A 15,478-nucleotide genomic window follows, 5' to 3' on the forward strand; every position below is an offset into this window, starting at 1 on the left:
AGGCCCGGGCCTCTTGGGCGTTGCCATGGCGACGGATGCTGCGCTAAGAAGCCCGGCGGGGATGGATGGTGGGTGAAGCGAGCAGAGGCGTCACAGTGCAAAAGCGCTGCTGTCGAAGGCTGTTGAGGCACCTGCAACTACTACTACTACTTCTTCGGCGATCACTCGTAGCCCAGTAAGATTGCCTTCCACAAACACGGTTTTAACAGTTACAAATAGGTAGCCGTGTTGGTCTGCCATAGTCAAAATAAAAAAATTCCTTCCAGTAGCACCTTAAAGACCAACTAAGTTAGTTCTTGGTATGAGCTTTCGTGTGCATGCACACTTCTTCAGATACACCTGAAGTATATCTGAAGAAGTGTATCTGAAGAAGTGTGCATGCACACGAAAGCTCATACCAATAACTAACTTAGTTGGTCTTTAAGGTGCTACTGGAAGGAATTTTTTTATTTTGACGGTTTTAACAGTGAGTCCTTAAGTTACTGTGGAGGCCAATTCTGGATCCACACGTCTTTCCACAGTGGGGACATAGGTTTCCGGGGAGAGTTGATTATGGTGAGGATTTGCCAATATGCCTTTCTCCTAGCACGTTTCTCCCTTGCGTTCTGAGTTCGAGTGTCTTCAAAGCCCATGACACCTTTGGTAAAGGCTGTTCTCCAGTTGGAGCGCTGGCAGGCAAGTGTTTCCCAGTTGTCAGTGTTTATACTACATTTTTAAAAATTTGCCTTGAGAGAGTCTTTAAGCCTCTTTTGTTGACCACCAGCATTACGCTTTCCATTTTTAAGTTCGGAATAGAGTAGTTGCTTTGGAAGACGATAATCAGGCATCAGCACAACATGACCTGTCCAACGAAGTTGATGTTGAAGAATCATTGCTTCGACACTGGTGATCTGTGCTTCTTCCAGTACACTGGTATTAGTTCGCCTGCCTTCCCAAGTGGTGTGTACATTTTTTCAGAAACACCGTTGAGGGAATCTTTCGAGGAGTTGGAGATGGCTTTTATAAGTGGTCCATGTTTCACAAGCATACAGTAAGGTTGGTAGTACAATAGCTTTGTAAACAAGCATTTTGGTTTTCCTGTGAATGTCTCAGACACTCTGCACTTCAATTGGGAGAAAGCCACACTTGCAGAGCTCAGAGCTCAGCTCTGCAACTTCTTGTACCAGTGTGCTTGCCTACATTCCCCCCCCCCTTCCCACTCAGCCACCCACATCCCAATCAGGGCTCCTGTGACCTGCCTTTCAGGCAGACATTCAACCGGAGCTCTCCCCCCCCCCCATGGAAATGGCCCCGCTGAAATCCATGCCTAGAACTAAATGGGATGTGGAGAACCTTTGGTCTATATGTTGCTAGACTCCCATCAGCCCCAAAGAGCACAGCCAGTGGCCAGGGAGTACATCTGGAGGACCAAAGATTCCCCCTCGTCTGGCCTGAATACAACATGCTAGGCATGCTTTAAGCCCGTGGATTTGAACCGGCGCAAGGACTATTGAGTTCGGGTCTTAGGCAAAGTGGAGCAGGTTATCTCTCAACTGTTGACTTCAAGGGGGGGGGGGAGCCCTTAAATGAAACACACAATTAAGAATATTGTAGCTCATGTAAACCCAACAAAACATGTCTTTCCCGTATCGCTCTCTACAGCTGCAACACGCGCTGTAACCTTCCTATACTTTGACTTCAGACCCCAAACGCTCACTCCTCCATTGACTCCTGAGGCAGATGGATGCCAACCATTCCACCTTTCCTCCAAGGTCAAGAATGGTCAAACATGGTTCTCTCCCCCTGCTCCATTTTTAACACCATAATCATGGGAGGCAAGTTAGGCTGAGACGGTGACAAGCCCAAGTTCACCCACTGAACTTCATGGCTGAGGGGGGACTTTAACCCAGCTCCAGTACTCTAACCACTATGCCACACTTACTTACTTCCAAGCAAACCTGCATTGGGTAGGATTGTAAAATCATTTTTTAATAGAGGTAGGTAAACACACTGCATAGGAATGTAAGCTATGGCTTTCTAGCTGAATGAACATTTTGAGGTTAAGGCTTCAGAAATGCTACTATGGGGAACGCCAGCTACCAGATTCTCCATGTCTTTGTTCATGCTGTGTGCTTTCCGTGTGCTGGACTAGGCCTGGGAAAAGCATAGTTAAAATATGTATGGTCCCTGTGTGCTGCTACTTGCTTCTGAAGTGACATCACATAGAAGACATCCAACTATAATGCAAAATACATCTGATAAACTAAAATGGTATGTGGATTTTTTCTAAGCATACTTACAATCTTGGATATTTTGAGAATCACATAGGATAAGGTACAAACGGCGCACTTTCCCACCAAACACACCGTGGTTTGGCAAATAGGCTTAGTTCCAGCAAAAACACAGCTTTCCAGATTTTGAAATTTGGCAGCTGGCCACATGGTATGAGAAGTCACAGTCCCACTGAGCATGAGAAAGGATCACAGCTCAGTTCCAATAACATGCTCTGAATGCAAAAGCTCCAGGCTCAATTTCTGGAATCTCTATTTAAAAGCATATTACTAATCAGCTGAGACAATGCTGAGCTAGACAGACTAGCAGTTCAACTCAGTAAAAAGCAGCTTCATATGATCATGTGCTGCTAATCACACAACACTCTGTATTGTGTTCCACCACAACCACAGGCAGTAGTGAGCCCCACACACTCTCTCAAAGAAATGCCAACATATGCATGCAATTAAATTTTAAAAAGGACAGTGTCAGTTTCCCTGAAAGTGCTCTAGCTTCTACACAATCCCTCAGTTACATACATACAATTACTCATTTCCCCTTAATACAGACCTTTAGATATTTAGCTGCACTGTATTTCTGAAAGCTGTTAGTATCCAGAGTGCTGTACTGCTCTTAATCAACCCACAAATCATTGCAATGAACCTTGCAGCTGAAGACCTGATCACGTTTCACTGTGTTAAATATTTTATTTTTAAATAAGACTCACAGCAGAATTACAGTATACTGTATTTCAAGTGTTACCTGTATTAAGTTCAGTTACATTCCATTTCACTTTTCATGCGGTTTTCAAACATTAACAAGTACCTCACAAAAAATAAAAAAATCTTTAAAGTGAACTTTGATATCATCTGTATTTGTCGTTTCATACAATAATAAATACTCCAGTTATCTCTGTTACAACATACTAGTGCTTTACAGCTTTCAGTTACAGTAGATCTTCGCAATTTTGCACTACTTAAAGACGTACTACAAAATGCCTTTTTCTACACTACACCTTTAAAATGGTTTCAGACCTGCTTATTAGTCACAGCTCCCAACCACAGAATGGCAGTTGCAGTTTGAGATAAAACTGGCAATCATTTTCCAGTGAAGCCTCAGCATTGACAAAACTACAAGTCACGGTGTTCTTTTGGGAGAAATTGTCACATTTAAACTGGTTCCCAAGCAGTCTAAATTTGTAGTGCAACCTTAAGATGGTGATCTGCTAGCCACTTTAATTAGCATACTACTAACTTAAAATGGCTTGGATGTCAAATCTTGAAACGTTTATTTAGAGGTGCCGTTAGAACAGCAGAATGTGTAGCCTAATGCTAAGCACCAGTAATCAGTTCAGAAAACTAAACCTGCCTATTACAATTACAATGAGGCTTACTTTCTAGTAAGTTAGGGAAATTATTTTACTGATTTTAGCAGGAACTATGTGATTATATGGAGCAAAGTCTGCTGATAAATGAACAGGATAACATACTAGTAATTTTCTGGTCAATTCAAGTAGTTTATAGACCACATTGGAGTGCTGCACACAGTGTCACATTTAGTCAAGAAGTTCAAGTTTGTAAGTAGTAATCAGAACTGGGTCTTTGGACTACAAAATTAAGGACTGTTGGCTTCAATACGCAAGCCACTTTGCTCCAGAGTTCCCTCGCTGATCTGCCACTGATGATTGTTTGTCTATTTCAGAGTTAAGTGGATTTTAGCTTACAAGTTTTGAATTGTAGCCTTTAGGCCACTTATTCAAGAACAGCCTCAGTGAATCGAGTTATGAGGTAACATCACATTACCACCCAATGTCAGTGGGTCTGACTTTTAATTTAGGGCTAATTCACACAAGACATTCAAAAGGAGCAAACACAGTGTTTACATGTATGTCAATTCATACATTACCCATTGACACTGTACATGAAATTGAGAACCTATTTGTACCAATTTCTATCTGCTACAAGCCAATAAGATTTATAGGGGGGGGATTACATGTAGCTGTAGAGAGACAACACCTACTGTTTACAGTGGTGCCCCTCAAGACGAATGCCTCGCAAGACGAAAAACTCACTAGATGAAAGAGTTTTCCGTTTTGGAGGTGCTTCGCAAAACGAATTTCCTATGGGCTTGCTTCGCAAGACGACAATGTCTTGCGAGTTCCTGCTGGTTTTTTCCCCTCCCCCCTTTTTCTAAGCCGCTAAGCCGCTTATCAGCTGATCCGATCAGCAGATAAGCCGCTAAAAGCCGCTAATCCGTCAATGGGTTTGCTTTGCAAGATGAAAAAACCGCTAGCCGAAGAGAATCACAGAACGGATTCTTTTCGTCTTGCGAGGCACCACTGTACATGAATTTTTTCAAACTTGTATTATAAAAGTATTATGTGAACCAGCCCCAAGTATCTTTGGAATGGATAAAACCTCTGTGTGTGACAACAGGCTACTTCTCGTTCATGAATGACATCCAGCTCATCCCTGTCCATTATATGAAAATGTAACAAAGAAAGAAAGTACATGAATTACCAAGTTCTGAAATCCATAGTGCCACTTCCAGGTAATGTTTTCTGCTCCCAGGTTTGATTTTGAAAAAAATCTATCGCTGTTAAGCAACAGTAAGCAAAGAATCCACGTAACTTTCAACAATTGAATCCATCAGTAGAATTGAATGAGGATTCAAATCTTGCTCACACAGCCATCAAATAAATAATGTCATCCCAGCATATTATTTCCATTCATTCATATTATTCCTTTAAAAAGCAAAATCTGAGCACATAAAATGTTATGGTTTGAAGGTAGGCAGACAAGGTATATTATATATTGCACCAGACACCGAAATCTGACCATCACATTGCACTTTTTGATTTCAGGGTAGCTCAGTTTTTAATAGCTGAGAAAATATTTTTCCTCTGTTGATGGGCAGCTGCTAACCTCATTATAACTGCCTGGAGGCTGTACGGGTTTCTTTCTGCTCAAGCACAGCCCCTGTAAGTCAGCAGAGAGGTCTCAGTAATTCTCAATGGTTTTAAAAGGAAAAAACAAAACACCCCAAATGTTTCAAACAATGCTGGTTCCCAACTCCTGTGTATTCCCATGCTTTGGGATATGAGATTGACGGATGGGAGTACTTCTGCCACGTTAAGTAGTCAATGTGGGAAACAGCCCCAAGATATTTAGGATTCCTCCAGAGCTTTTCAAGTAAAAGTGGAAATGTTTCACAAGTTTAAGGGTAGAGTGGTTTATAGTATAAAAATAACGACATCGTAACAAAACGAGACCTCATTTCAGCATCTCACAGAGTAAAGCTACACCAAAGAGGTGGGGTTGAAAGCACCGACTTTTGAGTGCAATTACAAAGAGAACTTCTTACAAAGGCGCTGGCAGTGTGTGTGTTTTGACATTCAAACGTATGCAACTTCTAAGAATCGGACGCAGAATTTGTGCAACTTTCGACAATCTCAAACAGGTAGTGATATATATCAGTCCTCCTGGCAATATCATACGCCGTCTCGTCCAAGTTGTTCTTGAGATTTGGCTTTAGGTAGCGATTCATGAGCAAGAGTTCGAGGGTTTCCTTGCTCTCCCGGTTCCCTGCGGCAAGGTGAAGTGGAGTCAGCAAGCCATTGGTCTGAGCATTGATATCTGCCCCATGCTGGAGCAAGAACGATGCTATCTTGGTGTTGTTCCACTTGCAGGCACTGTGCAGGGGAGTCCAGCTATCCACTGTCAAGGCATGGACATCCGCGCCGTGGGCAATCAGTTCCCGTACAACTTCCAAGTGCCCGTTATAGGCAGCCCGGTGGAGAGGGGTATAGAAATCTTCATCCTGGACATTTACTGGAGCAAGGTTTTGAGACAGGAGCCTTTGCACCGTGCTGAGCTGCGGGGGTGAAGAGACAAATAAGTTTCAGCAAGCCTGCAAGCTAGATGCATTGCGTTTACAGCAAGAGTAGTACTGAAGACATTGAACCAATACTTGTCTCAGCTATAAAGCTCACGGAACTTCAGTCAAATTTATTCTATCTCAGCCTAATGATGCGACCTGTCCTGGACCATGTGTGATCACCGCCTGAGACCCTTTTTCGTGTGCCTCCCCCATGAGAGGGCTGCAGCAAGGCAACACAGAAAAGGCCTTTTCTGCAGTGGCTCCCCAGTTTGTGGGATGTTCTCCCCCACAAGACTCACCTGGCTCCTTTGTTACATATCTTTAGGCGCCAGAATGAAACGTTTTCTCTTCAACCAGGCGTTTGGCTCGCTAACATTCTATGGCTTTTAAAATGTGTTTCTTGGGAGGGATGTTATTGATTTGTTTGCTTCAGTTTTTATTATGCATTTCGTGTTTTCGTTTTGTATTATTATGTTGTGAATTGCCCTGTCATCTTCGGATGAAGGGTGGTATACAAAATTATTAAATAAACAGTAATAATGTTTATAATAATAATTAATTGTTAATAATAGTTGACTTAGATATGATGTTTTTGCCCCATCTCTCCTGGAAGTGCTTTGGAGTGATATACAGTGGTACCTCTGGTTACAGACACTTCGGGTTACATATGCTTCAGGTTACAGACTCCACTAACCCAGAAATAGTACCTTGGGTTAAGAACTTTGCTTCAGGATGAGAACAGAAATTGCGCAGCAGCAGCGCAGCGGGGGGCCCCATTAGCTAAAGTGGTGCTTCAGGTTAAGAACAGTTTCAGGTTAAGAATGGACCTCCAGAACGAATTAAGTTCTTAACCTGAGGTACCACTGTACATGGGTCTTCCCTTCCTGTCCCCCCCCCCCTTACAACTGAATATACTGAGAGAAAGAGTGATTGGCCCGAGATCACTGAACAAGGTTTATGGCAGCGTGGGGATTTGAACCTGGGTCTCACTGTTCCTAGCCTGACACTCTATCCACCACATTCCACTGGATCTCTATTGTGCAAGAGCCGTTGCAGGGACAGAATGAAGTAACACTGAAACCTCTTAAGAGAACTGCTTTGATTATAGCACACAATAAACAAGGATGTTTATTGGCCTTGGCTTCTGTGCAAAACCGCTTAAGAAGCATGGAGATGAAACATCAAATCCCACTTCGCAACTACAGTTTTTCTGCATAGCAGGAAGCGTGTCACAGTGCCCCAAATCTGACAATAATCCAGGGCCTCACTAAACTTTATTTATGAAGCTAGGAATGGGCACCAGGTCTGAGCAACCCTCAGTTCCCTCACTGCACCCTGGTTTTGATTAGATGTTCCTGGTTGGTATTCAGCCAGAAAAAAAGTCTTCACTGCGGTACTGTGACATAGGGTTAACAAATCAGAAAAATAGCTTAAAAGAATCCAGTTCTTGGATAATATTTAAGTTAGCATCCACTGTGGTGCTCATCTTTTAGTTGGGTGGGGGCCGAGGCAGGGAGGTAGGCCTATTGTACTCTTAGATGAGCTTTTAAGGAATTTTGTAATGTATATTGTTTGCTAGATCTTTGCCTTCTAGTTTATTTTATCTCTTGGTATTGTATCCAATTAAAGCATTTTGAGACTTTTTTTTTTTGTACAAAGTGACTAACAAATGTAACGAATCATTCATTTGTGATAATAATAAATCCTCAACAACTTTGTGCCAAAGCCAGAACATGCTGAGAGGAGGGAGAACGGAAAGGAAGAGCGCTCATCTTTGGCACTCATTATCAGCTTCATAAATCATGAAGCCTGGAATGATTGTCCACATCAGGTTGAAGAAATTTAGGTTTCCGGCACGACACACACAGCCCCAGTATGAATTTCCCAAATGTGATTAAGAAATGGCTTACTCTATTTTTTTCTGCTGCCCAAAGCAGAAGCTTATCTGGGTTGTTTTCCAGCTTCTTCTCTTGAGCCTGGTACCATTCCTCGGTTTTTTCTTCCTGGTCTTCATCGTCAGAATCTCCAGACCAAAGGCTCTGTGTTCCTGTGGGGATCAGGTGCCGGTGGGTCTCCAACAATTCAAGCTGGTTAAAGCTCTCAGGAAAGTCTCTATAATCTTTTGCATCCTCCTCTATGTTCTTCTCTGAGGACTTCCCACTTTCATTCATTCTGCAGACTTGCGTTCTCAAGCCCCAATTTACACGTGAAATAGTTCCTCCTCCTCCCTCCTCTTCTAGCTCATTTCATTTCCTGATTGTTCATCAGCAGAATTTACAAGCACATAGAAACAGCTAGCAAAGGCTAGTGGCATAGATCGCATCAACATCATGGCAACCTTTAGAGAAAGAAAAATTAAGAAATGATTAATACAGTGACCAGTACACACAAAAAAGATATAAGTTCTTAGCATTTAACACTAAAAAAGAAGAAAAAAATTAAGAATTGTGGCAGTGCAGGAGCAAAAAAAGAGGAATCCTTCTGCTCTCAAATCCCGGCTTATATCAGACCTTACGCCTCCTATGAAAGGTCAGCTAAAGTGAATAGGTATTGTATAAGACGGCATTTTATGGCATCACACAAAGCTTAGCCATTTTGTTAGATATCTTCGAGAGCATTGTGTGGCGAGACTGTGGCAACTACCTTATTTTTCGCTCTATAAGACGCACCAGACCACAAGACGCATCTAGTTTTTGGAGGAGGAAAACAAGAAAAAAAATATTCTGAATCTCAGAAGCCAGAACAGCAAGAGGGATCGCTGCGCAGTGAAAGCAGCAATCCCTCTTGCTGTTCTGGCTTCTGTGATAGCTGCGCAGCCTGCATTCGCTCCATAAGACGCACACACATTTCCCTTTACTTTTTAGGAGGGAAAAAGTGAGTCGTATAGAGGAAAAAATACGGTATGTCCAAACTTAGGCCAGTAAGATTTCCTCCCTGTCCTTCCCAATCTTATTATTACTATTACTGATTAATTTACATGCCACTATCTATTTTTAAGTAAACCAAACAAGGAGGCTTACAAATATGAAGACAGTTATATAATAAAATCAAGGGAAAAACTATGGTTCAAGTTCACAACAAAATACAAACATACTTGCAAGGGCTGCAAAATACATAGTCAAAACATTCCAAAAGCAGTAAAAGTGTCTTGTGGCAGTGTAAAGGGTAACCAATTAATTAGGGAACAAGTCTTAGTGGAATACAGTGCACTTCATCCAATGATTTAGGCATTATCCTGTATTATCCACAACAAGTGCACTGTGAACAGCCAGTGTGATTAACAGTCTACTTGTTTTGCTCCCCTCCAATATCGCTGCAGACAAACTCATAATACCATAATGCATTTGATGAAATGGGACTGCGGCTCATGAAAACCTATGGCGGCCTTCCCCAACCTGCTGCCCTTCTTTTTTTGTACCAAGACTCCCATAATGCAATCAGCCATACAAGCTAATTGGAGGGGCGGGGGGATCTGACAGGCACCGATTGGGGGAAGGCTATCTCACATAATAGATCTGTCAGTCTTTACGATGCCACAAAGCTGTTTATTATAATAAAATCAGACTCCTACAGAAGATTGCTTGAATAGAATACAGTGGTACCTCGGGTTAAGTACTTAATTCGTTCCGGAGGTCCGTTCTTAACCTGAAACTGTTCTTAACCTGAAGCACCACTTTAGCTAATGGGGCCTCCTGCTGCCGCCGTGCTGCCAGAGCACGATTTCTGTTCTCATCCTGAAACAAAGTTCTTAACCTGAGGTACTATTTCTGGGTTAGCGGAGTCTGTAACCTGAAGCATATGTAACCTGAAGCGTATGTAACCCAAGGTACCACTGTAGTCACTGCCACCCGTTTAAGAAGCAGATCGTGAGGGGATCAGTTAAAATTCTCTTGGGATGTTGTTCCAAATCCTGGGCACCACAGCCAACAATGTCAGCTAGCTACCCATGTGCCTTGCCTCAGAGGCAGGTCTTGAAGGAAGGCCTCTCAAGTAGAGCAAATATACGATCTCAACTTGAAGAATGTCCGTAAAATCTTCCATTCCACTGGATCCCTTCCAGTTGGGATTCACTGAAACTGCCTTGGTCGCACTGTTTGATGATCTCCGGCAGGCTAGGGTTAGAAGTACTGTTTTGGGGGAACAGGAGGTGGGCAGGTGTGGAGGACTCCCTGGTCCTGAATGGGGTAACTGTGCCTCTGAAGGACCAGGTGCGCAGCCTGGGAGTCATTCTGGACTCACAGCTGTCCATGGAGGCGCAGGTCAATTCTGTGTCCAGGGCAACTGTCCACCAGCTCCATCTGGTATGCAGGCTGAGACCTTACCTGCCCGTGGACTGTCTTGCCAGAGTGGTGCACGCTCTAGTTATCTCCCGCTTGGACTACTGCAATGCGCTCTACGTGGGGCTACCTTTGAAGGTGACCTGGAAACTACAACAAATCTAGAATGTGGAAGCTAATAACACCAGTCTTGAAAGACCTACATTGGCTCCCAGTACGTTTCCAGGCACAATTCAAAGTGTTGCTATGACCTTAAAGCCCTAAACGGCCTCAGCCCAGTATACTTGAAGGAGCGCCTCCACCCTCATTGTTCCGCCCGGACACTGAGGTCCAGCGCCAAGGGCCTTCTGGTGGTTCCCTTGCTGTGAGAAGCGAAGTTACAGGGAAGCAGGCAGAGGGCCTTCTTGGTAGTGGCACCCGCCCTGTGGAACACCCTCCCATCAGATGTCAAAGAGAACAACAACTACCAGACTTTTAGAAGACATTTGAAGGCAGCCCTGTTTAGGGAAACCTTTAACGTTTGATGGACTATTGTATTGCATTATTTTTTGGAAGCCGCCCAGAGTGGCTGGGGAAACTCAGCCAGATGGGCAGGGTATAAATAATAAATTATTATTAATTTTATTATTAATTTATTATTATTATTATTATTAAAACCAATGCTGCAACGAAGAGATATAACAAAGGCATACAATACGATCAACTGGTAAGTGGAAATAATTGACCACATATTGGATTGGCACCAAATCATTGTTTTCAGTAGCTGGTCAGCAAATCAGGAACAGCAGAGGAGGAGTGGTACGGGAGCATGCAGACAGGCGGGCAGGCTCCTACTCACTCAAGAGTTACAGTGGAGAGGTGTGATTTTTGCACACACACACACACACACACACACTGTGCCTGCACTCATGGCAACTTCCCATGTGGGATAAGCTACTATCAGACTCAGTGGGAATCTCACTGAATGGGGTTTGCAACCTTATGTGTGAGTAGCTCCTACTGAACTCAGCGGGCCTTACATCCAAGTAAGCATGCATAGGATTAGGCAAGGGGGGTCAGATGCAAAAGGACAGGGCCCCCTCACCTTTGGCAATTGTGTAGAAGAGGGATTTCAGCAGGTACAGCTTGTCACTCAAACTTCAAGCACTAAAATACCCTCTGCGCTGTGTGCCGATCAGAAGGTCGGCGGTTTGAATCCCCGTGACGGGGTGAGCTCCCATTGTTCAGTCCCTGCTCCTGCCAACCTAGCAGTTCGAAAGCACATCAAAATGCAAGTAGATAAATAGGTACCGCTCTGGCGGGAAGGTAAACGGCGTTTCCGTGCGCTGCTCCGTGCGAAGACACTTCCGGGTCACGTGGCCAGCGTGACAAGCTGCATCTGGCGAGCCAGCGCAGCACACGGAAACGCCGTTTACCTTCCCGCTAGTAAGCGATCCCTATTTATCTACTTGCACCCGGGGGTGCTTTCGAACTGCTAGGTTGGCAGGCGCTGGGTACTTATGCCAGAGCTAAAAACTAAAGTGGTACCTCGGGTTAAGTACTTAATTCATTCTGGAGGTCTGTTCTTAACCTGAAACTGTTCTTAACCTGAAGCACCACTTTAGCTAATGGGGCCTCCTGCTGCCGCTGTGCTTCCGGAGCCCGATTTCTGTCCTTATCCTGAAGCAAAGTTCTTAACCTGAAACACTATTTCTGGCTTAGTGGAGTGTGTAACCTGAAGCGTATGTAACCTGAAGCGTAAGTAACCCAAGGTACCACTGTACACTCTGCTCTTTTCGGTGCCTGCTAAATACATTGTTTACACACGCCATCCCAGGTGCTTAGAAATGCTGACGTGAGTTTTGATCTGATTTAGCGTTCTAACTTTCTGCATGTTATAATGTACGGTAAACGTTCTTCTGATTTTACGCTTTCTGTAAACCACTTTGAGGTTTGTTACTTTGCTGGTAAAATCAAGCGGTGTATAAATTTTAGGAGGTAAAATAAAAAATACCCAGCTGCATCCTGGTTTCCAAGGAAACTGACATTTGCGCTCCTCCGCTTGCAAAATCCCACTACTCGCTGCAGCAACTTACCTTGAGCAAGAAGTCCCATTGAACTCAGCGTTGCTTAGCAGACACATGCCGTCATTCTCTCTCTCTCTCTCTCTCTCTTTTTGCAACAAGCTGCAGCGCTCCAGAAGCATCAGGTTTCCAAAGGCTGGCAAAATACAAAGGAATCCATTAACCCATCATATTTCAAAAATAATAATTAATATCCCTTGCCTTCCCCCTTTTTTTTGCAAGCGACGCCCGAAAGACGGAGCCCCTCGGCTGGAACCTCCGCAGGGCTTTCGCAGCAGCCCGCCTCGGACGCGCCGCGGGGAAAACTCACCCCCGCCTCCAGCCCGGGGGAAGGGGCGGGGCCAAGGAATGACCGGCAGCAACCCCAGGCGCCGGGGGACTTCCGGCCTTCCTCGGGCCTTTCGTGTCACTCTTTCACCCTTGCTGCGGCTGCGCAGTGGGGATTGCCTGCAGTGCTTGGGGAACGGGGTTTAGAAGAGGAGAGGGGGCGTGGCCTGAAGCGTGCATTGGGTACGAAGGAAAAAGGAGGAGCTAGCTCGGAGGCGGGGGGGGGGGCGGGGTTCAGGACGCTTGTCGCGAGATGGGCCTTGCCTTGCGCGTGCGCGCCCGGAAAGGGGCAGAGTTATTTCTCTCTCTCCCTCCCCGCTCCCAATAGCTGCGGCGCTATGGAAACTGGAGGCGTTGCGTCGTAGGCCGCGCGCCGGGAAGGAGGGTAAGAGCGCGGGAAGCGTGAGGCGCCGCGTGAGGCGGCATGAGGGGAGCTGGGTCTCCGGTAGAGGCTGCGGCCTAGTCCGCCCGTTCCCGCCCTCCGAGGGAGAAGTTTCGCTTTTGAAGTAGAATTCAGACATCTTCCCCATCCCCCACCCCCAAAATAGCCTGCGCCTCCAGGGAAAGAGAGGAAATAACTGGACCACAAAAAAGGGTCTCTTCCCACGCGCAGAAGGCTACGTGTCTTGCGTAACACGCTTGTTCCATTGATCCCTCCCTCACGTCGAGGCTGCAGTACATTCCATAGAAGTGTAAGGGCCCACGGAAGTCATCTAGTCGAGCCGCGAATCTTTTGCCCAATACAGGGCTCGAACTCATGGCCCTGACTGAGATTTAAGAGCAGGCATAAGCAAACTCGGCCCTCCAGATGTTTTTGGCCTACAACTCCCATCTGGCGGACTGTCTCGCCAGAGTGGTGCATGCTCTAGTTCAGTGTTTTTCAACCACTGTTCCGCGGCACACTAATGTGCCGCGAGATGTTGCCTGGTGTGCCATGGGAAAAATTAAAAAATTCGAAAGATTTTTTTTTAAAAAAAGTCAAATTTTCGATTGGGGCGCCGTCCCCGGAGGGAGGCGGGCGAGTTGGGCGGCGAGAGCCGAGGAGAGGCTGCCCAGCGTGGGGCTCTCGCCGTCTGCCTGCCTGGCTGCCTGCGAGCTCGGCGGGCAGCGCCTCCGTCCGCAGCGCCCGCCTCGCGGCTCTCATTCCCTGCCCCTGCCAAAGCTCACCCAGCCAAGCCGCGCTCTCCTTCCTGCCTCGCTTTGCTGCCTCCTCCCCCCCCCACCCCCAAAGCTTGGAGGTTCCCCAGCGCCGACCCGCAGGTTTGACCCCCTTCTCACACCTGTTCGCGCTCCTTGCACGGAATGGGGCGGATGGGGAGGAACGGGGCTCGCCGCTGCCTCCGCTCGCCCTCCCCCCCTCCGCCGGCGGTCCCGCGATTCTTGGCTTTTTGGCGGTTGGCACAGAAGGAAGGCAAGGGGGAGGGGGAAAAAATGAAACTTACACTTTCGTGCGTCCCTCCCGGCGTGACGCTGCGTGCTGACGTCACGGGGCTGTAACGTGCCCCACATGGTGGTGTGCCTCGAGATTTTTTTCATAAAACAAGTGTGCCTTTGCCCAAAAAAGGTTGGGAAACACTGCTCTAGTTATCTCCTGCTTGGACTACTGCACTGCGCTCTACGTGGGGCTACCTTTGAAGGTGACCTGGAAACTGCAATTAATCCAGAATGCGGCAGCTAGACTGGTGACTGGGAACGGCCACAGGGACCATATAACACCGGTCCTGAGAGATCTGCATTGGCTCCAAGTACGTTTCCCAGCACAATTCAAAGTGTTGCTGCTGACCTTTAAAGCCCTAAACGGCCTCGGCCCAGGATACCTGAAGGAGCGTCTCCACCCCATTGTTCAGCCCGGACACTGAGATCCAGCGCCGAGGGCCTTCTGGCGGTTCCCTCATTGTGAGAAGTGAGGTTACAGGGAACCAGGCAGAGGGCCTTCTCGGTAGTGGCGCCTGCCCTGTGGAATACCCTCCCTTCAGATGTGAAGGAAATAAGCAGCTATCCTATCTTTAAAAGACATCTGAAGGCAGCCCTGTTTAGGGAAGTTTTAAATATTTAATGCTGTATTGTTTTTAACACTCGATTGGGAGCCGCCCAGAGTGGCTGCGGAAACTCGGGGTATAAATAATAAAATTATTATTATTATTATTATTATTATTATTATTATTATTATTATCATCATCATCATCATTCCTAGCTAACAGGACCAGTGGTCAGGGATGATGGGAATTGTAGTCTCAAAACATCTGGAGGGCCAAGTTTGCCTATGCCTGTTTAAGAGCCTCACGCTCTAGTACCGATGGAGCTACCCCAGAGAGTAGCTTTCTGCCCATAGAGGATGTTGCTTGCCGTGTCTCTCCATGAGTCTGTGCTTTGGCAAGTGCCTCTTTTCCAGGGGAAAAGCAGCAGGTGTTTCTATTTGGGTGTGATCAATCTGTCACCCCGGGACTTAAGCAGAAGAAGTTTGTTTGTTGCCTTGGTTAGCTTCCTTCCTGCAGTGGCCCAAAGTGGCTTGCCTGAAGGTTGGTTAAGAACATTTGATGGAAATCTAAAAGCGCAGCTGAATAGATAAAAGGCAGTACTAGAAGAGGTCACAGAGTGTGTATGGAGGGAGAAGAAACCACCCAGAAGGCCTGATCTTGTATTTGCATTTTCCTCACCTCATGTGGTGGTTGCCCGCTGTGC

The 15,478-nt window shown here is 45.9% G+C and overlaps 2 protein-coding genes across 9 annotated transcripts in view; one reads left to right on the forward strand and one right to left on the reverse strand.

Moving 5' to 3' along the window:
* Positions 1-2,932: 2,932 nt before the first annotated feature.
* ANKRD49 (ankyrin repeat domain 49) lies at positions 2,933-12,905 on the reverse strand. Of its 2 annotated transcripts, none has more exons than XM_083500015.1 (5): positions 12,780-12,905; positions 12,482-12,605; positions 8,040-8,382; positions 4,587-6,123; positions 2,933-4,268 (listed from the first exon to the last, which is right to left on the reverse strand). In XM_083500015.1, the coding sequence occupies exons 3-4, from the start codon at positions 8,298-8,300 to the stop codon at positions 5,662-5,664; spliced, it is 723 nt and encodes a 240-aa protein (XP_083356141.1). In that variant the 5' UTR covers positions 8,301-8,382; positions 12,482-12,605; positions 12,780-12,905; the 3' UTR covers positions 2,933-4,268; positions 4,587-5,661. The 2 variants fall into 2 exon arrangements, with proteins under 2 accessions (XP_083356141.1, XP_083356140.1); XM_083500014.1 differs by having other exon boundaries at positions 8,040-8,467.
* A 72-nt stretch (positions 12,906-12,977) lies between these two features.
* MRE11 (MRE11 homolog, double strand break repair nuclease) overlaps positions 12,978-15,478 on the forward strand; it is a 30,065-nt gene continuing 27,564 nt past the window's right edge. For 3 of the 7 annotated variants that reach the window (XM_083499590.1, XM_083499593.1, XM_083499592.1), the window contains exon 1: positions 13,047-13,181. The gene's annotated coding sequence lies outside the window, so the exon portion shown is untranslated. The other 4 variants (XM_083499589.1, XM_083499595.1, XM_083499594.1 and 1 more) reach the window with 4 other exon arrangements.

This window comes from Podarcis liolepis (assembly GCF_965112155.1).
Source record: "Podarcis liolepis genome assembly, chromosome: 4".
In the NCBI taxonomy this organism is placed as follows: Eukaryota; Metazoa; Chordata; class Lepidosauria; order Squamata; family Lacertidae; genus Podarcis; species Podarcis liolepis.

Excerpts from the sequence above, each read along its gene's own strand:
- ANKRD49 (XM_083500015.1), bottom strand. The coding sequence starts at position 8,300 with ATGAATGAAAGTGGGAAGTCCTCAGAGAAGAACATAGAGGAGGATGCA. Across the intron at positions 6,124-8,039 it reads GGGCAGCAGAAAAAAATAGA|CTCAGCACGGTGCAAAGGCT; the intron begins GTAAGCCATTTC and ends TCACCCCCGCAG.